This window comes from Opisthocomus hoazin, chromosome 1 (genome assembly GCF_030867145.1).
Source record: "Opisthocomus hoazin isolate bOpiHoa1 chromosome 1, bOpiHoa1.hap1, whole genome shotgun sequence".
NCBI classification, from domain to species: domain Eukaryota; kingdom Metazoa; phylum Chordata; class Aves; order Opisthocomiformes; family Opisthocomidae; genus Opisthocomus; species Opisthocomus hoazin.
In genome coordinates, this window is record NC_134414.1 from 130,750,822 (window position 1) to 130,775,687 (window position 24,866).

A 24,866-nucleotide genomic window follows, 5' to 3' on the forward strand; every position below is an offset into this window, starting at 1 on the left:
GATCCTGGAATAAAGTAATCCATCATGATCAGAGTTCACATATATGCTATGCTCTAATCTTGCCTTTTAAGCAGAAAATTGCTTGGTTTGTAGCTTTAAAGAGCATTAAAACAATACTAAAAGCATTGGCACATAGGCAACATGCTGCTCACAGGGTGTAGAAGTATAACAAGGTGTACTTCAAATGGAGTACCAGCTGCAGGAGTTTCAACAGGTCTTTGACCAGGCTCATTCTGTATATTGCAATAGAAAGATGAATGTTTGAACATGTATATCTTTTTTTGCTTACAGTAAGACATTTTGAAATCTTGGGTTGTCATAATAATTTCAGCTTTTCACAAAACAGTAGTTTTGTGCAGCAGCTCTCATGCAGTAATGAAAACATTTAATGGAATTTTCCTAAATATATATATCAAAATCGTTTGAGGGATGAGTTGAAATATTTTTAGAATCAATGCTTTTAGGTGGAAAGTGGAAATTTTCCTTGCAAAAAAACAACTTGATTCTTTGTGCTCACTGTGGTAACGTAAGAGAAACCTCTTCTCTCAGTGTAGAATCATAGACTGGTTTGGGTTGGAAGGGACCTTACATATCACCTCGCTCCAACCCCCCTGCCATGGGCAGGGACACCCTCCACTAGACCAGGCTGCTCAAAGCCCCATCCAACCTGGCCTTGAACACTTCCAGGGAGGGGGCAGCCACAGCTTCTCCAGGCATGTATATGACAGCCTTCTGTCAAAGTAACAATAAAGCAGTCTTTATTTAGCCAAGTTGTCTTAACATAGCAGCAGTGTAAGTGGAAACTTTAAAGACCTTTAATTCAGAGGTTAATGTGAACAGCAAGGTAACACCCCAGTGTTGGACCATTTATATAGTGTCTTTAATTCAAATATTGCAGCTGACAGTCTTTATCATGGGGGGCGTAAGCTCCTTTTGTCCCAAGTGTTCGTCTTTTTTTCTTCTTAAAGGAGCCTATAGGCAGCTCCGCAGCTTTCTGCTTATTTCTCAGTGCTGAGCACCTCTGAAAGGCACTTTGCTGTCATTTAGATTCTGCAATACGTATTTAGGAGCGTTGTTTTAAGTGAAATAGGCAACACTAAGTCTCAAACTAAGCATATTGGACTTGGTAATGTTAGGTTAACAGTTGGACTCGATAATCTTAGTCTTTTCTAATCTAAATGCTTCTATGGTATTATTTTCAGTTTATTTGACTATAAGCAAAGAAAGATGTATAGATAATTAAAAACTGCTACCTTGTTTTAATCAATTTGTAAAAAAGAAAACTAATTTATATTTTTTTAATCTTATTTCAGTTTACAACCAAGTATATTACGATTCCATTTCAGGGTAAGAGAATTGTTTGTCTTTAGCCCTCCCTTAACTATATTTTTAAAGTATTGCGTTAAAATAGTCAGTATATATTTGTTATGAATAATTTATGATCTTACTTGCTTCCACAAAGACATTAATTTTTTTAATTTACATTTTTCAATAAATAAAAGTATCAGTTTCTATAATGTAAACATTAATAACTTGGCAGCTCCTTACACTTTTAAGGTGAACTTGTAGTTTTAATGGCCTTACCTCCCACATTCCTGCATATATTGTGTTGAACTATAGTATATATGACTATGCATGTTTTTGAGGTGAAACGTTAATCTTTTCAGATTAGCATTTTAGACCCTTAGGTTTATTAAAAATGTGTGAGTTGATTAAAGCTAAGAGGAATACAACTGTAGATTTGCATTTAGTCCATTTTCTGAAGGTGACGTGTAGTTTCTGTATCTTGCAGGAGAAGGTTTATGAGCAGTTCTGAATTGGATTGACTAAAAGTAAATAGAAGTTCATGATTTGCAATATTTTTTTCTATATTTGTAGGTATTAATTGTGGTTATTCTGAGCAAAAATACATTTTTTTTCATGAAGAATCCTTCATTTGGATGTTACAAATCCATAATTTTATTTTACATAGTTTGATATAGCTGATTTAAGTATTAAATTCTCAACACATTTTATGTAATGCCAGGAATAAAATCTACAAATACTGTTTTAATACACTCTGATCATACTTATGTCTTAGTATGTAATTACTGCAACGTGTATGACTTTACGGCTGTCCATGACTGTGAAAGATATGGTTATTTTAAATTCTATTTTCTGCAGTGGCTCTTAACAAAAATATTAAGCTGACAGTGGATACTTTGGATTTGAGACGGTTTGGCTTGTGGAGAAGTGATGGTGGCTGTTCTTCAACGACTATCATTTTCATTTGGTTGTCTGTGGATTATGTAGAAAAGATTGAAACCCAATTAGGAAAGTCAATTATCAACAAACCATGTGAGTAATAACTTTCTTTAAATGCAGTGAAAAGGTCTAATATACAGCATGTCAATAAAGTGGTTGTTTTTAAATGTGTGTAAAGACTTGTTGAAACACATCAGTGGTGGTTTTACAAATTGTGGAAATGATTACTACAATTCTGCTTCGCCATCTTAGTGTGTTAATGTTAGAGGAAAATATATTGTGCCGGATCTCACAGCCTGAGAGGGGTGCGGCTGCTGCAGCTGCATGTCCCCAGGTCCAACCAGTAACAAGGCTGAAGATTTAGTCCCAATAGGTAGAGCATACACAGAGCAGCACACATATACATAGCTGGCCACGCGGGTAACGCAGTCACACAGCACTCATACGAACACAGACAGCGCTAACAGCCTCATCCTGCTCCCGTCTCTGAGCAGGATGGAGGCCCACTAGTAAGAAAATACATACATATAAATACACACACACACACACATGTAAAATGTAGATCCCTCTGTCAGCTGGGCTCAGACACTCAGTCTGGTCAGTTATGGGTCTGGATCCCAGTACACCCAGTTGCTGGGCGCTGGACATACACACCACTGAGGCCACAAGCAGTTCACTGGTGCAGACTGTCATGCACACACAGGCATGCAGCTGGCCAGGACTCCTCTGGTCCCAGTAGCTGGCACCCCTTCGCTCTGATCCTTAGAGATACACAGGCGGTCTGACAGCCAGAGCTGTCCCTTAGAGACCTGCTCAGCACACTGGCTCCCAGGGCACTTCACTTATTCACCTAGTTTGGCTTGATCTTTGCTAGCAATCACATGCTTGTTTGCCCACGTGCACTCATTCCCATTGCTGCCCTCGGAGCCCCAGACACACACATGGAATAGAGTGTCCCTCACCCAGAAGAATGTTAAAAAAGAATTTAAGATGATGACAGGACAGACAGCGCTGATCAGTGCACGGGACATGGCCAGACAAGTGTAATGACTAGCACAGTATTTAGATGCAGCTGGTTCTTTCTCTGCCCTTAGCCCTCTGTTTTCACACACTTGTCCCTCCCCAAATCACCTAAACTCCTCACTTTGCCTGCCTTTGGTTCTTCACTTAAACATCCCATAATAAGTCCTGTGCAATCCCCAAATGCTCTTCTGCTGCATCCCCATCATGTGTGCCATACACCTCAGCAGCAACCCCGCTCAGCCCAAAAGGTGCTCTGGCATTGATCATTTTGATGAGCTTCAGGTCTGGACCCTGGAGCTGAAGCTTCCCTGGGACGACCCTGGGAATGGCCCAGACCAGGTGGCCCTTCCTCCAGGCCTTCCCTTCGGGTTCCGAACCCTTCGGGTTCCTGCCTGGCACTGTGCCTCTGTGCTCCTCTGGGCTTGTGGAGGTGGGCCTTTGGTGGGCTGATGGCCACTTTGATGAAACTGGCAGGGTATTATTTGGGCTCCCCCTCCTGCCATTGTCTCTCTGTGCTCCTTTGTTGGTGGGCAGACAAGTTTTTATCACATAACCTAATAGTTAATACTATCTATTCTCTCCTTTTCCCAGCCAAATTTAGTGAATTTGTATTTCTTGAACTGTCCCAACCACTCACAGAATGGGAGGAAGACAGGTTGACTGAATTGATTACAGTTGTGAGCAAGAAGAACAGAGCACCAGATCTCCCTGAGTTTTTGTCTTTGAAGCAAGCCTTACCCTTGTTTAAGGACCTTTCTCCCGAAGAGAGCTCTTTTATGAGTTCAAGTAAGGATCTACTAAAGCAATGTATCCCAAAAGAGAATACCTCAGATGCCCATGAGCCTGCAGTTCAGGTTAGTGAGTAGCTGTTGCTTGATGCATTCATCACCACCTGTTGGCATTCACATATTCTAGTCAATTTTAGATCAGCCAATTGCAGAAAATAAATTATTCCTTAATCCATGGCTCAAAAAAAAAAAAAAAAAAATCAATCATGTTTGTTATTTCTCTCTCATAGTGGGGCAAGGTTTCTGATAAACTAGATTGTGTCCACGGGGGTATAGTGTATGGACCTCATCAGCAGGTGGCAAATACTCAAGCTTTAGCTTGACTCCTGGTGGCCTGTGCCTGGAATCACAGGTATTTCCTGCCCTTGTGGTGTCTCCAGGGCAGCAAGTTGGAAGTTAATCGATGCGATTTAAAGCAATGAAGCCATTTTTCAGTTGAGCTGGAAGTGAAGGGGTGCAGCAGAGGAGGAGCTGTGTGGCCTGCTCCTTCCAGACACCTCTAGACATTCTTGTGAGGGCTCCACAGTATGAAATGCTAAGTGATTCCTAAGGTTGCTGGGGAGATGGGGCTGTGTAAGTTAATGTGTTAATACACCTCCCTCTGAGGAGTAAATGTTTCAACCTAACCTCACATGATGATCACTTCAGAAATTGCATACGTTTGTTACCATCAGTAAAAAGCAGAGAAACAACAGATCAATCCGGATATGAAACTGGGAACTTAAAAATTGAGCCAGACAGTTCAAATCTTTATAATTTTAACGCAAATTGTCAAGAGCTAGATTTTAAAATCTTCCAACCCTACACAGCTCCTAGTAAGACAGTCCAATACTTGCCTGCATCCTGGCAGGTCTTGTGTCTTCTCCAAAACCAATTCTGCATCAGTTGCCTGAATAATTCTTAAATGGTTTTAGAGAGAGAGTATGAACAGATGAAGGCCTCTTGTCGTTTTAAAAGGCAGATAACTTTTTTTATTGTCTGAGCAGTGGCACATTTGCCTAAATACTGATGTTTACAATTCTGCTCTTTAGCAAGGTTCCTCTTCAGTGATGCAGGGTACTGCTGTGGGTACCAGGCTTGGGTTTTGTATGTTCTGTTTTACCTATCAAGCTGTGTAATGCTTTTTACTATTATTATTGTTTGGATTTTTTCTGGTAGGAATCAAAACGAAAAGTGGCCAGGCCCAGTTATGCACTTGCAAATAAGCAGAATAGTGGTTGCTATTCTATCTCTCTGTCCTCTGCATTGAATGAAGAATGGAAAGAAGTACGAGAAACTGGAGCAGTTAAGAAGTAAGTTTATTTCATATAAATCAGGAGGTGAAAATAAAACAAATTGAATAAATTACTGGAATAAAAGCATTCTCTGGTTGGTTTGAAAGTGCTGTTTGAAAGATGCTCTAGAAATATAAACTATCACCAAGTATTAATGTAGTTATTCCTGTTTCCATCCTAATAGTTAACAGACAAAATGGATGTGTTACAGGATGAGAGAAAATCTCACAGACATTAGAGAATACCTGAATTCTGACTACAAACTCATACCGTGAATGCATCAATGGGAGGGTAGGGACCTCATGGCCTCTGTGAGTGTCCATCTAAGCCCATATCACACCAAAACTATTGCTAACTTAAGCTGAGTATTTTTTTTTTTTTAATATAAACAATGTTTTCTTTCACTGTTCTGTCGCAATCTATTTATATCTAGTTTGTCATACAATTTACTAGTTAGTACAGGAGTTTGGTTGACAAAAGACTTTCAAAAATGAGAACACACAAATGTGTAATGCAGCAAGATACTATGAGAGCGCTGACATGTCTCAGCTCTTAAGAACTCTTTCCTTTTGCCATCACTGTTTTTACTGGCAGTGTAGCAGTTGGTTTTGTTTCTGCAACAGCAAAAAGCTCAGTTCATGGTTCCAGTAAAGTAAGGTGGCTGTTAATCTAGAGCTTTTTAAATACTAGTGTTAGAAGTAACTTGGGCAGTTTCAAACCACCTACAGTACATGTGCTGCATGGTGCATAAACCCAAGTTTCCTGCTTGGAAATGTGGGAGAACTTACTGGAGTCTTAATGAACAGAAAATTGCTGCTCATACCATTTGAGAATATGTCCCCTAGTATTTAATCTCATTTTATAAAGCTCTTTGTCAATTACTTGTATCAAAAATAGAAAAACAAGATGAAGATAAAAAATAATCTCCAAAAGTGTTTCCAAAATTTCAGTGTGAAATGGGTGCATATTTCTTTTGTAATACTTAACTGTTGGAGGGAGAGAATGGTGAAGGACTTCTAAGCTAGTCGACAGCTTTGAGAACTACCACTTTTAACAGGTTTTCTAGAAAATCTTCTACATGTGGAATAACCATACTAAGAAGAATGTCATGTAAAACGGTTTGTCACTGTTACAATGTGATTTGTGTTTTCTAGTTTAATTGTTTATCCACCTCCACCTGCAAAAGGAGGACTGGGAGTCACAAGAGAAGACCTAGAGTGCTTAGAATATGGAGAGTTTCTCAATGATGTCATCATTGATTTCTATCTTAAGTAAGTAATCACAGCCTTAATTGTACCCTTCTTTCTGGGACCTGATCTGGACTTGAATATCACTGTAAATGTTGGTCACTAAGTATGATGCAACAATTTTACAAGTAACAGTGTGATGTAAGTTGGACTTTTTAAAAAACTTTTGTGTATTCTCAGCAGTTTCGTTTGTTTTAGTTTCATTCTTCTTGTCCCTCTAAAGGGCTGTGATGTAATCCAGACAGAATAGCTGGGAGAAAAAAAAGCCACTTGATAGCCTGACAGAACAGAAAGTGCTGAGCAGTTATAAGTAGGCAGTTGAACAAAGTAGAGGGTCTGTACTAGGTAGTTTATTTACTAAGTTCGCATGAAGTGGAGCATCCTCTGCTATTCTGCGCAAGAGTCCAGGAATTCTTCTGATGCACAGCTCCTGCAGAAAGGAGCACAGTTAATACTTCTTGAGGAAGTAGTGCTTGATTTACCTGCTTCATGCCATCCGGCTAAAGTTGCTTGTGAAAGCAGGTTTTTCAGAACCAGCATTGTGGGCCACCATTCCATAAAACTGAGGTTTATTTTCCCTGTGCTGACTTAAACTTAAGCAGAATTCTGGCTCTTTTGAGGGTTGTCTGCAACAATTCCATTTTGCTTGGCATCCGGCATGGCTGCAGTAACTGTGAGCAATAGGAAGCCAGCTAAATCTTCCTGTCTAGAGGAGTGGGAAAGGAAACATGTACCAGAGTGTTTTGGTGTGGTTTTACAGCAAAGCCACCTGTATTTTGCCCTACACTAGGAATAAATCATGCAGCATGGTCCTCTCAATAGCTGTAGCTTCATCTCACCAGAAAAGGAAGATGTGAGTGAAGGAATTTAATGCAATCATTGCAGAAACCCCTCTGCTTTTAAAATTTGTTAGACTTCCCGCAATCTCAGTTTTCATTGTGTTGCAAACTGTGTCATATATGACTGTGTTGGCCAAGTCATCGGGTGAAGCTGGAGGCACCTTGTGTAGGAGGACTGCAATTACGAGAGCTTTGGCCTTCTAGGATGACAGAATAAACACTCAAGCTGATGTTGATGGTAAAATGATCAACCGTGAAATAATGCAGAATGAGTTCCTGTAGAATATTTATCTTAACTTTCACATGCATAACCTGTGGAGGTAAAATGGACAATTTACAGTGCTGAACTGTTCTATGCCTTTTCTATACGCAGGAGTATAACACTCTGTAGGCTTATACTTGGTTAGGTTTTCAAGCCTGTCTTAATTGCAAGAGCTAGAAATCTAACTCTAAAAATAAATTCAGAAGCATTAATACTGGAGCACAGATCTGAGATAAAAAATAACTGCATTCTTAGTTGTTGCTTGGCTGTTACGTACTCTATCTATAATGTCCACCCATGTACATATTGAAAATAGAGAGAAAAATTTGGCGTGATTAGCAGCTGTGAAGGCAACTGATACTAAGCATAACCTGAGTATGATGTCATTAAAATAATTGTCATGCTTTTTTACCAGTAATGGTACTTTCTTGAAAAGGCATTTAATAAATTCCTTCTTTTTTCTTTGGTAGATACCTGTTGTTGGAGAAGGCACCAAAACAGCTTGCTGACCGTACACACATTTTTAGCAGTTTCTTCTATAAGTGCCTGACCAGGACAGAAAAAAACTCCGAGGGGGATCTCAAAGTTTCGTAAGTTCATTTTAGATGCCATTCTAACCAGAAATAAGCTGTCTGTTCATTCCACTTGGAAGTTCTGCAGATCATCTCCTAATTAGCACATAAAATAGTAATCAGTATTCTGCAAAGGATTAGTGGTGTTAAGTGTTGTAACTCACAATTTAAACATGCTGGTGTTTTTAATTAAAATCTACATGTGGTTCATACTGAATACAAATGAAAATGTTACCACCTTTCTCCAGCTTTATCTGAATCTTTACTTCAGACAATTATTTATGCATTTAGATGTTTTGATTATAAACTCAGGAGTTTTGCAAGATATGCATAATTTTAAGAAATTGCACTTCTAAAAATACTTTTAGATTTACCACATATTTCATTTTACATATGGGTAATAAATTATTGTCCAAATTTTTGGTAAGAAAATTTTCTTATGCACCAAGTTTGCACATTTGTTTTTTAACACTTAAGCACACTGGAATTAGAGGGTTTCACAAGAAGCTATTATTAAGAGCTCAAGAACCCTGTATTACTTTGTGTTTCTAGCTAAGGCTGTACAAAGGGTAGGACCATCCTTAGTACACTTTCCATTCCCTCTTAACACTGATGTTTGAGAGTGGATCTTTCCCTGCCACTTCACTGACAGTGATGATCTGCCAGCAACTTTCATTCTGTTTTCATTATTCAGCTTATCAAAGTTTTTTTTTTCTGTTTTCTGAAGTGACATTTCTTCTGTTACCCAGGTTTTTCATTCATTCTACTGGCAAACGAGGCCGCCTGCACAAAGAGGTGTGCCATCTTGTTATGTTACAGTCACTGCTGGGTGAAATCTGTGTTACAGGGAAAAAAATGCAACTTCTGTAATATTTTTAAAGATGTCTCAAAAATTCAAGGAGCTGTGCTTGAGAAAATGTCCTCCATCATTTTACTGTCTTCTGACCCTGAATGTTCTGAGGCGGAGACAAAATTATCCATGTTAAGAATGCGGTTGTGCATTGATGTGATATCTTTTACAAGACTGGACTGTCCATAACCTTCTTGAGGAACTAGAATGGCACCCTTAATTCACCATATTTCAAGGACAGTAGCTGCTCTGGATCAGGAGATAGCTTTGGAAATTCTGGTTTTGTGTTTGGGCTTAGATACGTACCTAGTGATTACAGGTATTTTGGGATTTGTTTGCTTGTTTCTGTGGGGTTTTTTCAGATAAATGTGTAGTGGAAACTTGGGCTCTGTACTGTTGTAAATGAAACTAATCTTAAGTGATGTAGCTACTTAACTTAAAGACCTTTTGCTTCTCTTTCTTCACACTGCTTAGGCAGTAGAATGAGAAAGCTCCTTTTATAGGTGCTTTTCCCAGGTTGCAAATACGCCTTCCCCTTTTAAGTTCCCAGTGCTTCTATAGTTATGCAGCAGAGGAAGTTTGCAGCAAGTCGTCACTTAATGCTGCCCTGCAGAGAGTCCCACGTGTCATGGTTTAGCCCCAGCTGGCCACAAAGAACCACACAGCCGGTCGTTTGCTCCTCCCCAGTGGTGGGATGCAGAGGAGAATCTTCAGAAAAAGGCAGAACTCGTGCGCTGAGATAAAGATGGTTTAACAGAACAGCAGAGGAGGAGAAAAATAACAACAATAATACTGATAAAAAGAATGTACAGAGCGAATGATGCACAGTGCAGTTTTGTTCACCGCCCTATACCAGCCCACTCTGGAGCTTGTTAGTTGCTTGGGCTTAATGGTGTGCTGATTTTTTTTTTTCTCTGTCAGGGAAATTTCAAAAGTAAATGAAAAACCCATTGAAGGTTTGTGAAGATGTAGGAGTACTAATCCCTGTACCTTGCTTTAACTAGAAAGAACAAATCCGAACAATAATCATTATTTGGTTTCTGCAGAGCAGCACAGAGAAGACACAGAAGAGTAAGAACATGGACTCGTCATATAAACATCTTCAGTAAAGATTATATCTTTGTGCCTGTGAATGAGGAGTAAGTCTACGTGTTTCAGACACCTTTTCTGACACTTAGATTTAAGTATTTGAATGTTGTGATAAAAAGATTTATGGCTGTAAGCTTGGGTCATTGGAAATGAACACATTAGATTTTGAAGAAATAGCAGGTGTGGAATGAATAATTTTGAATTATCTCAAAAGTTAAACTTTTTGTTTAGTTATCTTCAGTAGACTTTGCATCTTCGTTTTTTGTTTTACTGAAAACTGCTTTTATGTGTTTTTCAAAATAATTTGTGTGTCATTATGATGATTTCTGTGCCCTTAAGTAATATTTCTATAAAGAAATCACAGCAACTCATAGTGTTAGTGGATCAGGAGTCTTCCATGGTCTGTGCCTTGGCCTGGTTGAAGAACTGACCTGCGCATGAAAACTCCAGTAAAACTGAATAGTCATTTGAGAGTTACATATGCAAAACAGCTGCAGAACGAGATAAGGCTAGAGGCATGCCATACGCTCAGCCATATTCCAAACTGGGATCACCATCACAGATTATTTGATTAATTTTTTTACAGTGTAGGATGGATGGTGAGGTGCTGATAAATGGCTGTGGTGCGTTTGTTGGAGGCTTTTAAAGGAATCCATTTTTATTTTTGCTGTTATGCCACAATGCAAAGTAAAAAATGAGTGAGAGTATTAATATGAGATGCCATGAAGGAACACAGCAACAACGGTTATGTGTCACAGAACAGTTGTCCGTAAGCTCATGATGTTACAAAAGCTTTTCATATCCTTTTCAGAACCAAATGTTACACAGTTTTCATGTTTTTTTTCCCCTTCCTCTCCCCACTGCTGGGCAGGTCTCATTGGTACATTGCGGTTATCTGTTTTCCTTGGTTGGAAGAAGCTGTGTATGAGGAGTGTCCCCATCAGAATTCATTATATCACCAGTCTCAACAGTCTCCACTTCAGTCAGGGAGTGAGAACACTACAACTGGTTCAGTGTTGGCCTTTTTTGGTAACTGCAAGGATGAAGAAGAAATGGATGCCAGCAGAAGTTTGTTCTCAAAAGGTAGGTAATCTAGAAGAAAATTATGTCAAGCCATGTACAGTTCTAATTGTGTCTTAATTGTTGAAGGAGAGATATGATGTCTTAAAAAGTATCTTTCACATCAAGATTGATGTAGTATGTTTTTGTATTAACATGCATAGCAAAGACTGCACTGCATTCTTGTCCACAACTCTCAAAAATGCTGGAAGGGACATGTAAATTCAGGAGCTCAGATCCCATCATGAGTGGAAAGTTCTTAGATGCCAGTAAGAACTTCATCAGGAAGGAAGGCCCTCAGTAACTCTGCTGTTTGAAAATTCAGAAAGGAAGCAAAATTAGTTTAGACTTCACAATTGTCGTTTGAATGCTGTAATAATGAATTTGAAAATTAAAACATTTCAGTTAGGAAATGTTTTATTGAGTCTTTTTAATTTGCTCTTTTATACTAGGTGGCAATGAAATTGCTGCTTCTGCTTCAGTCCTGAATTCAGGTATTTCTAAAGTAAGTGCCTTTTTGTACTGGCAGAGGAAACATGTATTAGCTATTTCTGAAGGCTCTGAGACTTGACCAACTGATTTTGCATCATCTTTTTGGCAGCAGCTGTCAATGTTTTTGTGTCCTGCAGCATGTGCAAGGCACTTGAATTAGCCTAAAGTCCTCCTATGTTGCGTATGCTATACTTTCATGTGTTTTTAAAAATTATTTATCAGTTTCTCGCTTTCTGAAATGGGAGCCTTTCTGGCTTTACCTTTAAATCTATGAGAGTTTATAATTGTTGTAGTTTTTTTTTAAGGTTATTTTTATTTTCTCTTCTCGCAGATCTCCTTAAGTAATTCCAAAAGGCAAATTTGTAAAAGGTACGTTTCTTTTTTCATACTAATATTGTGTCATTAAATTATATTAAGAAATTCTGCAGTCATTCAGTTATTTGTCATAAAGCCACAGCTATAGGAACTTGTCTGTTTTTTTCCATGTTTATTCAGACATTGATGCTCTTGATAAGCTGTATTCAAACAAAATATTTGCTTCACTAGTGTTGATAGTGAAAGACTATAACGATTTTGTTTCGTTATTTGTTTTTGTTGTGTACAGGCCTTGTATACTCATCTTAGATTCTTTGAAAGCTGGTTCCGTGCAGAAAACAGTTCAGGTTCTGAGAGAGTAAGTAACTACAATTTCTGTTTATTAGAAAGAGATGCTGCTGGTCATATTTCTATGTTCAAAATACTTTTCTCTATAAAGGTGTATATTTCTAATGCTAAAGGAAAATCCATAAAGAGCCACAACAAAGAAAATTATAGTGGCAATACAGAGGCTTGTGTGAAAAGCCTGACTTTGTTCTGCAGCCCAGACATAATGTAAAATTGTAAAGTGGATAGTCTTTTTGAAATTGAAAAAAAAAAATTTTTTTAAAAATTAAGAGGGAATTTGCTTTGCTTTTTTTTTTTTTAAATCATCTCCATTTCACTAACGGAGCATGTTTTTAAGGGTAGAAACACAGATACTTTAAAATGAATACTTCAGAATTTCAATGATTAATTTTCCAAAGGGCTGATTTTTTTTTTTTTTTTTTGGTGGTGCTTACAGAATTACAGTGTGAAGTCCACTCCTGTCTATGTGCAAAAAAGTAGAAACTAGACTGAAGCTGTCTAAAAGCTTGATGTGTCAGTATAGTTATATAGGAATGGTATTACTTGTTTTGAAAAGTGAGACTAACAATATATTCAGTCTTTTATGTGATAGGTATGTAAGTATTGGAAGAATGTATTCAAACTTTCAGTACTTTTACACACTGCTAATGACTAACACCTATCAACAACTTTTTTAGAAGTTGCTGATATTAAATATTTGAAGCTAAACAGAATTGTTCTTTTTGTTCTCTGTTGTATTCACTTCATTGAAAGGAATAAAAATTTGTAAACCAAATAGTACATCCTTCTTGTAAAAGTAAATTATTCAAAATACTATGTGAGTGTTAGATAAGAATCAGAAATTTTTGTGAAACCATGTTTTCCCTGGATAGAGAGGCCTCCACATCATGTGTATCTCAGCAGGAAGAATGAAGTAGCAATTTTATTTATTTATTTATTTATAAATCTCTATGTATGAATTAACTTAGTGCTCTACGCTGTGAGCTACTCCTGGGGTTGAAATTCCAGAGAGGGTGGTTTCCTGGAGTTCAGAGTCTGAGATGTTATGAAAAGTCAGAAAACAAAGAGGTGATTTATGGAGTTGTGAGATCAGGGTAGCTTGGGAAGCAGACCACTTATTCCTTCAATTTGCAGTTACACTTGGAAAACGGAAGTTCAAGGAAACGAACGCAGGGGTTCCGTGACCTCTTCTTTCCTTGAGTTGATTTTTGTTGTGTTTTGGGCAGTGGTCAGGCTCAAACAAATTAAAGTCTACGGTAATAGGTTCTTGCAGTTTTTAGGGAATGTGCTTCGCTGATCACAGAATCGTAGAATGGTTGGGGTTGGAATGGACCTTATACATCGTCTAGTTCCAACCCCCCTGCCATGGGCAGGGACACCTTTGCTGAACTGTCTTCATCTTTGAATTGTTTCATGTTTGCCTTCTTTTTACAGTTGCCATTTTCCCCAAAGGTCTTTTGTGTGTTTTATATGTATTTTATTCTCAGAATTGCAAGGACTTGGGGCTTTTAGATATCAAACACAAGATCTGACTTAAGGTGTGTATTTTTTTAATCCCTGGAGTCAGACCATATGTTTTATTTTCACAAGATCTGAGCCTTTGCAACTCTGACTGAAGTCAGCAGAAAAGTATACGTAACTGTTGCCTTTGAAAATCAGAGCTTTATGCTTTCAATTCCACCTTCAAAATCAGTGACCAGCCCAGAACTGAGTCAGTGAGTTGCTACTGAGGCACAAGAACAATAGAAGACCCTGAAAACAAATAAGTCATGATCTCTTAAGGTTTTTAACAAGACTTTACATGCCTTGGGCACTGGTAGGTTGCAAGGGTTATACTGGTGCAATTGTAACTGAAGTTATTTGTAAGGCAAATTCTGAGGGGTTTTTAATGGTTTGCTTAGGTCAGAAAACAACTGCTGACCTCTTAGGATGAACCCAGGAAAAATTGGTGTGATAGCCAGGAAAGTTTATTTGAGTTTTGCCTTTAAAGTTTAAAAATGTCCTGGTATCCTAATAGTTTGAAGAAACTCAGCACAAATAACTTTTAAAATAATGTCATGCATCTTTCTGTTTTGTGGATTGCATATTATGTGGTAGAGATGCCTCTGAGTGTGATAGAATATTGGATAGTGGAAATTGTGTTGCTTCTTGTGTGAATTTCTTTGACAGATTCTGTGAAAGAAATTGGTTAAAGCTGTTGTAGCTTTTTGGCCAGCTCCAGAACAATACTGAGTGGTACCCTAAAATGGGTTGAGCTTGGGAGTTATTTCTCAAGTATTTAATCTGTTTGCTTTCTTTTGTAGGTACCTTGAAATGGAGTGGGAAGCTAAACGAAAAACGCATCGAGAATTCAATAAATCAACAATGATTGGCCTGTGTCCTACAGTGCCTAAACAAGATAACAGCAGTGATTGTGGGGTCTATTTGCTGCAATATGTGGAAAGCTTCTTCCAGGTACATTCCCCTTTCCCCGAAATCACCTTAAATCCAAAAGAACTGTTTCTAAGGTAAATAGCCAGACACAAAAGCCTGTGATGCTCAGCCTCAAAAGTGTCAAAGGTATTTGAGGAAGAGGAGATAAAACTCAGTCTTCAATTAGTGGCAGGGATCTTTGTACCTGGAGCACAGACAGTTTCTCATTTGTATTTGCAGGCAAACATTTCTGACCTTGTAGTTTAATGTTGCATTTCCCTCACTATTTGGGTGTATTTGGAGTCTACTTAGTTTACACACTTCTGGCCTGCAGATGTTACAAAGGCATCTTTTCTGTGCGTCTCTTCTTGTAGCCTCTATAACTTTGATCAGCTTGTGCATTTGCCTTTAAATGGCTCTGCAGGCAGCAGCTTCTGCAGAGAGAGGGAGGGGGGAATCCCTGATAGGGAATGCTCAGAGCTAAGGGAGCCTCTCTTTCCAATTCAGCACAAATTTTTAAACATCTGCAGGTGCTGGGCTTCGGGCAGTGTCTTTTAGGGTGTCCCCAGCTCTTCCTCTGCCTGATCCGTGCACTGCCCTCTTGCTCTGTCCTTTGAATGGCTATACTTGTTTGATGCTTATGCCCGTGGTCCACATTCTCTCTGAGTGTTCTGTGCATGGAAAGCCTTGTGTAGGGCCTTGGCCAGTGGACAGATTTTTCTTCTGTAAGTAGAACAGATCACCATTCCAAAGCGCCTGTACAGTAATGCACACAGCGTGGGGAATAAATGTGAGGAATTAGAGATCTGTGTGCAGTTGCAGGGCCATGATCTTGTTGAGATCATGGGGACATCGTGGGATAGCTCACATGACTGGAGTGCTGTGATGGATGGATACAGGCTTTTGAGGAAGGACAGGCTGGGAGGAGAGGAGGTAGAGTTGCCCTTTATGTGGGTGAGCAGCTGGAATGCATGGAGCTCTACCTAGAGTTGGATGAGGAGCCAACTGAGAGCTTATGGGTAGTGACTAAAGAGCAGACTAATATGGGTGACATAGTAGTGGGCATCTGCTGTAGGCCACCTGATCAGGAAGAACAAATGGATGAGGCCTTCTACGGACAGCTAGAAGCAGCCTCACATTCATGGGCCCTGGTCCCTGTGGGGGACTTTAACCACCCTGACATCTACTGGAGGGACAATAGAGCAGGACATGGCAATATAGGAGGTTCCTGGAGAGCATCGATGACAGCTATCCAGGTGATAGAGGAGCCAATGAGGAGAGGTGTTCTGCTGGACCGCATACTCACAAGCAAGGAAGGTCTGGTTGGGAATGTGAAGGTCAAAGAGAGCCTTGGCTGCAGTGACCATAAGATGGTGGAGTTCAGGATCACGAGAAGGAACAGGGCAAAAAAGCAAGATTGCAAGCTGCGACTTCGGCTTCAGGGATCCTCTTCAGGGATCTGCTTGGAAGAGTTCCATGGAAATAAGGCCCTGGAGGGAACAGGGGTCCAAGAAAGCTGGTTGATATTCAAGGAACACCACCTCCGAGCTAAAGAACAGTTCATCCAGACAAGCAGGAAGTCAAGCAAAGATGCCAGGAGGCCTGCATGGATGGAGGAATAGCTCCTGGTAAAACTCAAAAGGAAGTGTACAGAGGACAGAAGTAGGGACAGGTAACCTGGGAGGAATACAGAGACACTGTAGGAATAGTGTCACTGTAGTATAGAGACACTGTATAGGAAAGCCAAACCTAACCAGAGTTTAATCTGATGAGGGATGTCAAAGGCAACAAGAAGGGCTTGTGTAATTGTGTAAGCAGCAAAAGGAAGAGTAGGGAAGATGTGAACTGACTGCTGGATGGGGCGGGGGCCGTGGTGACACAGGACATGGAAAAGGCTGAGCTTCTGAATGCTTTCTTCATCTCACTCTTTACCAACAAGACTAGTTTTCAGGAGTCCCAGGCCCTCGAAAGTGGGGGAAAGACTGAAGTAAGGAAGACATACCCCTGGTGGAAGAAGATCAAGCTAGGGAATACCTAAACTGGACATAAGTCCGTGGGCCCTAGTGTGATGCTCCCATGAGTGCTGAGAGAGCTGGCTGATACCGTGGTGACACCACTCTTGATAATCTTTGAATAGTTGTGGCAGTTGGGAGAGGACTGGAGGAAAGCAAATGTCACTCCTATCTTCAAAAATTGGCAGGAAGGAGGACCTGGGGAGCGACAGGCTGGTCAGCCTCATCTCAATCTCTGGGAATGTGATGGAGCAACTGATCCTGGAAACCATTTCCAGACATGTGAAGGAAAAAGGGATTGAAAGTAGTCAGCATGGATTCACAAAGGCAGGGGGGAGTCATGCTTGACTAACCTGGTAACCTTATGTGAAGAAATGGCTGGCTTGGTAGATGAGGGGAGAGCAGTGGATATTGTCTACCTGGACTTCAGCAGGGCCTTTGACAAAGTCGCCCGTAAGATACGCGTAGAGAAGCTGATGGGAGTATGGGCTGGATGAGCAGACAATGAATTGGACTGAAAACTGGCTGACTGGATGGGTCCCGAGGGTAGTGATCAGTGGCAGGCAGTCTAGTTGTAGGCCAGTAAATAGCAATATGCCCTAGGAGTCAATACTGGGTTCAGTCCTGTTTAACATCTTCATTAATGATCTGGATGTTGGGGCAGAGTGCACCCTCAGCAAGTTCACAGATGACACAAAAGTGGGAAGAGTGGCTGATATGCCAGAGGGTCGTGCTGCCCTGCCAAGGCACCAAGCTGAACATGTGCCAGGAGTGTGTCCTTGCAGCGAAAACGGATAGCAGTATCCTGGTCTATGTTAGGAGGAATGGTGCCAGCAGTTCGAGGGAGGTGATCCTTCAGCTCTTCTCAGTGTTGTGTCCAGTTCTGGTCTCCCCAGAACAAGAGAGAGATGGTGCTATTGGAGCAACTCCAGCAAAGGGTCACAAAGGTGATTAAGGTACTGGAGCATCTCTCTTGTGAGGAAAGGCTGAGAGCGCTGGAACTCTGAGAGAAGGCTCGGGGGGGATCCTATCAACGTGTGCAAATATCTGAAGGGAGTGTGCAAAATGGATGGAGCAGTCTCTTTTCAGTGGTGCCCGATGACAGGACAAGAGGCAATGGATGCAAACTGAAACACAGGACGTTCCCTCTTAATGTAAGGAAATTATTTTTTTTACTGTGAGCATGACCAAGTGCTGGTACAGTTTGCCCAGAGAGGTTGTGGAGTGTCACTTCTTGGAGATATTAAAAAGCTGTCTGGACATGGTCCTGGCAACCGGCTCTAGGTGGCCCTACTTGAGCAGGGGAGTTGGATTCTTTACCAGTGCTTTTGAACTGTCCGTTCTCTAACAGCGGGGTCTTGTTCTGCTTGCAGAAGCAAGGCCAGGATGAGGTGGTTGTAATTTGTCCTAAACATACGACATTGTTCGTGATGTGTTTTTTGCTTTGCTTTTTCAATTTATCGTATACTCCTTTATTCAAAGGAAGAAGGTGAAATACAGGCATGGCAAAAGAATGAAGAGGGAAAGAGGAAAAAATATTGACTGTGGCAAATCAGATGTGATGTTTTGGTCTTACTGCAAAAGCTGCAGCCATCTCTCAGCCATTTCAATTTGCTGTCCTCTCTTGTTCCGAATTCTCCCCCTCTCATGTTCTGCTAAAACTGCTATCAGTGTTCTTGCTTCTTTGTTGTCTTCTATCAGACAGACCAGCTCATGACAGGAGAACACGTGCCTGAGGCAACAAAACCTCATCATGCTTAACTGCTGTGTGCTTGATCGTTCCCTGTAGTGTGATTGTACGTGTGTGTGTTGTGACCAAAGTGCATCTGTCCCTAGTTATGTCGAATTGTATCATAGTACATGTAATCTGCTTTGAATATGTGCTTACAGTGATGTATCTTTAAAAGAAGAGGCAGTAACCTGTTTGGTGTTTACCATGAGTAGGTTGTGGTAAGGGTATGTATATATGTGATTACCATGGAGGAACTGAAATTTGACTTGGAAGTCTGTCACCATCTCCTGGAAACTTGTTTGTGCCTCCTTAGTCTCAGCAGTAATGGAGGGTTTGAAATTCTTTTTGAAGGTTGCTTTAGGAAATTGATGCTGTAAATACTCCTTTTTCTGTTACCAGAACCCCATAGTTAACTTTGAACAGCCACTGCACCTGGAGAACTGGTTCCCTCGTCAGCTGATCAGAAGCAAAAGAGAAGAGATTCGAGACCTCATCTTGCAACTGCACTTTCAGCAGCATAGTGGCAGCAGCAGCTAATAAATCTAAGAAGCCAGACCTGGCAAAGAACGTTGCTGTATAAAGTAACTGGAACTCTGCTTAGCAGCATTTGGACTCTTTTCTGCCTTGCAAGGAAGAAAAAAAAAAAAAAAGAACCATGAGAAGTATTTTGTTTGTTCAGTGTGTATTTATTTAAATAATTTCGTTTTATTTGGTTTGTGTGGCCATAGAATGCAGTTGGGAGGGGAGAGGAGGTTGTAGATATAAGTGTAAATATGTAAGTTAAAGGTAATGCACATAGATTGCTAAATGATTCTTTACTTGGCATATGAAAGCTGTGTACAGGTATGTGCCACAAGGATATAAAAATGTTTTCATCTTTTGGAGTGTATTCTTTACAGTTCCATTTAAAATGGATGGTCGTGTAGGAGTCAGGCCTGAAGACAGGATTTTGACCCTATACTGTGTCTCTTTCTATTTTGCACCGCATACAGATAGAATGAATACTATGTATTGTTTTCATTTAAGGATCTAATATTGACTCTCTCTAGAGATGTATTTTTTGTTTTGTTTCTGATTATATACAGAAGTAGTCTGTATGTGTAAGAAGATTCTGCCAAGATTTGAGGCTGCTGAATTTTTTTTTTTTATTTTTTTCCCCTCCCTAGCATTTTATTCATAAGAATTAATTTCCATGAATGGAAGACATTTGCTTAAGAGCGACTGTTGAAATCTTTTAAAGTTGAGAGTGGTATTTAAAGTATTTCTCTGATTTTTTTCTCATCAGATTTTAAAAGAGATCTTGCTCTCAAAGTACATGCCAATGCAGTACATGTAGCCAGTAGATCTTTAATCTTATTTGCCTTATTTTGGGGAGTTATACCTGCGAGTCTTTTGGCATCACTTGCATTAGAAAGGCAAGCAGTTGTGGCACTGAAAAATAAGGCTATTTTCATTCAAAAATGTCATTATGTTATATATATACATGGTTTACATATATGACAAACAGGATTTATACTTTGCTCAGGAGAATTGAGTAAAGATGCCCGAGTATTTGAACTCGAACTTGATTTGATAAACTAGCAGAATTTTATCATCTTAATCCATATGTATGTAGTTTTTCCTCAAAGTGATCACCTGCAACTTCAATAACATTTTGACATGTGCACACTTTCTGTAGTTACTGCATGATAGATGGTGACTGTTTTAAAAGGATACTTTCTCCTGTTCCCCACTGTAAGTAAACTTAAGGGTCATTGCACCCTTCAGAAGGACTACATGTCAGATAACCACCAAAACCAGACTGTTATGACCGTTGTCATAAACGTATTGACAAAACTAGAGCTCTTAAAGCTGGAAGTAGGCTAGAGAGTTAAAATAAAAATTGAAGGCAACACAAAGGTGTGAAGATTTTTATGGCATTGCCAAATTCTCAGGGCCCCTTCCTGAAACCTAGCACTTGGAATATCTAATTATTACTTCAGGTTCTGTCCAGACGTCCAAAAAAATCCCCCAGCATTCTTTCTCAAACCGGGAAGCATTCTTTCTGGAGAAGAGAGGCAATTTTAAAATAATTTGCTGAGCGCAGCTACCTTCTGTATAGCTGTGAGCAGCCTAGTGCAATTACTGTGTGTTTTTTGTCTGTATTTCTACTTTAAGTCTGTAGTTTGTCACTATGCCCCTATCGACATTTGTCTCCCTCATCCCAGAGATTTTGTGGCTTTCATCACCTAAATCACAGCATCAGCATTACTTACAGGGATGCTTTGTGTATTTAGACAGATGAAAGATAAAATGTGGAAATGTGTGCCCTTTCTCTACACCTTTTTGATTCATGCATATTTTCAGTGTGCCCTTATGACGGATAGTTTGGGCTTTTTCTTATGGTCAAGTTAGTTTTTATTATGAAGTAATTTGTTCTTTTTTAGATTGACTGGTTTATAGATATTTGAAAGCAAACAATGTATAAACTTTTCTAAATTGGTTTTATAACATTAAAGGATTGCCTTTGTAGATTTGTTAGATATGTGCTATGAGATTGCCAATGCATTTGATATTAAAATTATCTCTGGAAGTTGCTGAATGTGATTGTTTTCATTCTTTTCCCAGCTGCCACAAATGGCCAGTGAGCTAAGTGTAAGATAGGCCATCTTACTGCTTTTAAGGTATATACACGCTGTGTGTCTCTTAACCCAAATTTGTGTCAAAGTGGTTATTTGTTCTCCAGTCCTTATAAAGGTATGCAGCTAGTTCACAGCTTCTTGTGGCAAGCAAGACTGCTTTATAACTCAAGAGCCTAACAGTTGTATTCTGTAATTAGGCGAACAGGCTTGACAGCCTGAAGGACTAGCCTGGGAAAGGCCTGCATCCACCCACCGCAGCCCACCCGGATCCAGCCGTTTGCATTTCACAGATATGCGATGAGTGCTAGGAAGTGTCTGTGGAAAAAGTTACACTCCAGGTACCTTCATGCTTCCTTTTTAGTTGCTAGAAGTCCCCAAAGATAACTTTTGGCATAAATAAGGCACCAGACTGACTCAGGGACCCGTTTGTACATCACCTGCATCTCCATTTCCTCTATTAATCCCTTTTTAACTGAAATGGTGGGGTGGTGTGATACTTCCACACAAACCAATCTTTGTAAGGCTCTTTACACTGTATAATTTTGGTTTCAAGGCAATGAAGTGTACTCAAATTGTTACATGTAGCCACCAGTTTCTTTAAAAGAAACTGCTACAAATCTGGCTGTGTGGCACCAAAAACCGGCTTCCATGACAAATCTGAGTCATGGGGATCTGTTTAAGCTACTGTTGGTAAGCATGACACAAGAAACAAGGTGGGAGGGAAGTAACTTGTAGGAAGTAAGTCTTCCAGGAAAAACATAAAACCCCCCATAGTTTTCATCGAGAAGTGGCGAAGTGAATCATGAAATTGCAAAGGTACTTTTTTAAAAGTACCTGTGGACTGCTGTGTTTTTGATCTGGGATTGCAGGCATAGATCCATTGCAGTCCATCTGTCCTTTCTGTGACTTGCCTCCGAGAGTTTGATCCTGAAATGAGCTTGCAGTATTCTGTAAGTACTACACTTTACAAAATAATAAAGACTTAAAACCCTTAGTAGTAACACTTTTATCTTGATTATGACAGGGAAACAGAATATTGCTTCTGGCAACTCCCCCCAAATAAAGACTCTGGTTTCTAGATGGAAAAGCAGGAATTCTAGAATGAGACTTGAAAGGTCTCAGGATTGAAAATGTTTCCATTAATGGTTGAATAAATCCAAGACTAATAGCAATACTTCTGTCCAACCATGTTGAAGTTGGAAACACTGTTCACACCGGGATCATCTTCGACTGTTGAGCAAGGTAAGAGATACTTATCTCATCAACAGTTCAGAACAGGAGGGATGCTGAGGATAGGCTTACGTTGCAAACAGTAGATAATGAAGTGTTAGATCAGTTTGGTTGACCTCACTTTCTGATTTTTCTGCTCCAAATACTTTACAATACTACACGATGGAAGAGGTGGCAGTACAACAGGTTGTGGTGGGCTGAATTTGCTCATCTGGAAGGCTGGACAGACTCACACCTTGTTTATTCTTGGGAGACAGTTCACCAGAGGACTGTCCAGGAGCACAAGCAGTAAGTGGCAGTGGTGAAATGCTTGGCAACAGCAATCACAGAAACTGAACAAGCGAGAAGTTCTCATCTAAGCTAATTTTCTCAGATAAATTGATTGGGAGTTTTGTTGGTGAGTCCTGTCAAATGCCATCAAGTCTGTTGCTGTAGTCCAGTCACAGGAGACAATTTATAATTCTGGTATTAAGCCCTGTGAGGCTGGAGATAAGGAGTGTCTGCCGTTATATAGCTCTTCGTTAGAGGCATTTTCTTTAAGGTATAGCTTTATTTTGCATTATTTATCTACAGGCTACAGATGAATAGATTTAGCTTTTTGAATAGGTTGCGTTTGAAAACAATGAAATTACTTAAAAGTTTGTGTGCTGTAGCAGAATTTCAGTGACCATTACCTTGTAGAGAACTATAATTCAGCTTAATCACATCTGCTATGTGAAAGCACATGTGCTTTCTTCTCAGAAATTCAAATTGTCAGAAAATTGTCTTTTTATTTTTGGAGGTGCTGGTGTGACCTTGGCTTGTTAGGTCACTAGGATTATACTTCCTTTTTTTTTCCCCAGCAAGAATATACTTTTCCTAAATACTTTTGAACGGATACAATTTGGCTGTTGGAAATCAAGAATTCTGCATCTTCTGATGCAAAGTATTACTGTAAAGGCTTTAGTCAAATCAAGGGAGGAGTTAATTTTCCAAGGTTATTTTTGAAAACTATTGCAAGAGTTGTTTTGCTTATTATAAGAAACTTTAAATGATGATTGCACTTTTAGTTATGCATTTTGCTATCATAAGTGTTGCAAATCTAAACTTGAGTGCTGAAATCAGTGTTGAATTGAAAATTGTTAGTTTGAACTATTATTAATAAAACTGAATTTAAATGTTTAAAATATTTTATCACAGAGAAGCTGACATAGCTGTACCATAGAAACAAATTTTGACAGAGATATAAAGCAGGTAGTTTTTGTACTATTCACATTCTGAGTGCCTTTGAGTTCTTTGCTGATGAAAACACCAACAATGCCGTAAATCTGAGCATTCTCCAGGAAAACTTTTTTATGGGTTTCATACTCTTACTGAAGCATGCGTATTCTGAGTATTTTGCCTAAAAGGATTAGTTGTCATGCATTCTTGAGGTAAGTTAGCTTTTGCCTTTGTAAGGATGTATAGTATTTCTAATCTTGATTCAGTTGCGTTTTTGCAGGGTAGTGCAAGCAAAAGCATTCATGACATTGGAAACACCAGTCTCTGCAGAGGATTAAAGAAAAAGGCTGGTCTGCGTTATTGAATCCAGGACTGTAATAAAGGTACCCAGCCTAGCCTCAGAAGTTGCTCTGTCTACCTAGAGATGCTGAATAGGACTTTGAAACAGTTCGTGAGCACCGGCGCAATGTTGTTCCTGTGCCTCGTGTTATCAGGACCGTTCAATTTAGAGCTCCAGCGTGGTGTCTTGCACTTGGTGCTGCTGCCAGTATTGTAGTTAGCTTGACAGAGCCAGCCTAGTGCCAGTTTGATAGATCCAAAATGTCTGATGGTAAGAAAACTGCTTGGGGTGGGTGTTGGAGCAGCTCAGTGGTTTAACTTAAAGTGTAATTTAGTAGTTTTGTGGAAAAAACAAAATATGCTGTTGGTTTGAAAAATATCAACTAGAATCTGTTAGATATCTGAAGACAGACCCTAAAAACAAAGGTGGTTTTATTTGATTTCTGTGAGTGTTCTGCGTGTAGCATTAGGAATTATCAATGTTACCCTAATTGCTGGAGTTCGGTAGAGTGACTAGAAAAGAGGAGTCAGCACTGGATACCTAACGAGCTCTGTGTAAATGCCCTGCAGACTGCCATCTGCGAAGCCTTGGGAATCCAGCTTTGAAATATTTACGCAAATCCACTACCAAAAATAGTCACTTCAGATAAACCAGCAGTTTGCTCAGATTGATCTGAACGCAGTAACCAGCAAGTCCTGAGTTCACACCAGCCAGGAGACAGCCCTGATGGGGTTTTTCTAGTGGTCTGAATGCTGTCTGCCATTGCAGGACTGCTTCCATACACGTTTGCACAGTGAGCTGACCCTGGGCAGGAGGGGAGCTGAGATTGCTGCACTTTGCCTGCACTCTGTCCTTTCTGCTGTTCTTCTTAGCTGGTATCTCTTCAGGTATCCTACTAATTTGTTCTTACTACTCAT

General features: G+C 39.8%; 1 protein-coding gene across 11 annotated transcripts in view; it reads left to right on the forward strand.

Moving 5' to 3' along the window:
• SENP7 (SUMO specific peptidase 7) overlaps window positions 1-21,124 on the forward strand; it is a 45,906-nt gene extending 24,782 nt beyond the window's left edge. For all 11 annotated transcript variants that reach the window (XM_075435706.1, XM_075435742.1, XM_075435751.1 and 8 more), the window contains 13 exons: window positions 1,314-1,347; window positions 2,164-2,337; window positions 3,859-4,121; window positions 5,214-5,347; window positions 6,484-6,600; window positions 8,148-8,267; window positions 10,146-10,238; window positions 11,060-11,271; window positions 11,700-11,752; window positions 12,071-12,108; window positions 12,344-12,412; window positions 14,706-14,856; window positions 18,958-21,124. In XM_075435706.1, coding sequence (XP_075291821.1) covers window positions 1,314-1,347; window positions 2,164-2,337; window positions 3,859-4,121; window positions 5,214-5,347; window positions 6,484-6,600; window positions 8,148-8,267; window positions 10,146-10,238; window positions 11,060-11,271; window positions 11,700-11,752; window positions 12,071-12,108; window positions 12,344-12,412; window positions 14,706-14,856; window positions 18,958-19,095 — 1,596 coding nt within the window. In that variant the 3' untranslated portion in view covers window positions 19,096-21,124. The remainder of the gene's footprint in view (window positions 1-1,313; window positions 1,348-2,163; window positions 2,338-3,858; window positions 4,122-5,213; window positions 5,348-6,483; window positions 6,601-8,147; window positions 8,268-10,145; window positions 10,239-11,059; window positions 11,272-11,699; window positions 11,753-12,070; window positions 12,109-12,343; window positions 12,413-14,705; window positions 14,857-18,957) is intronic.
• The last annotated feature ends 3,742 nt before the right edge of the window (window positions 21,125-24,866 follow it).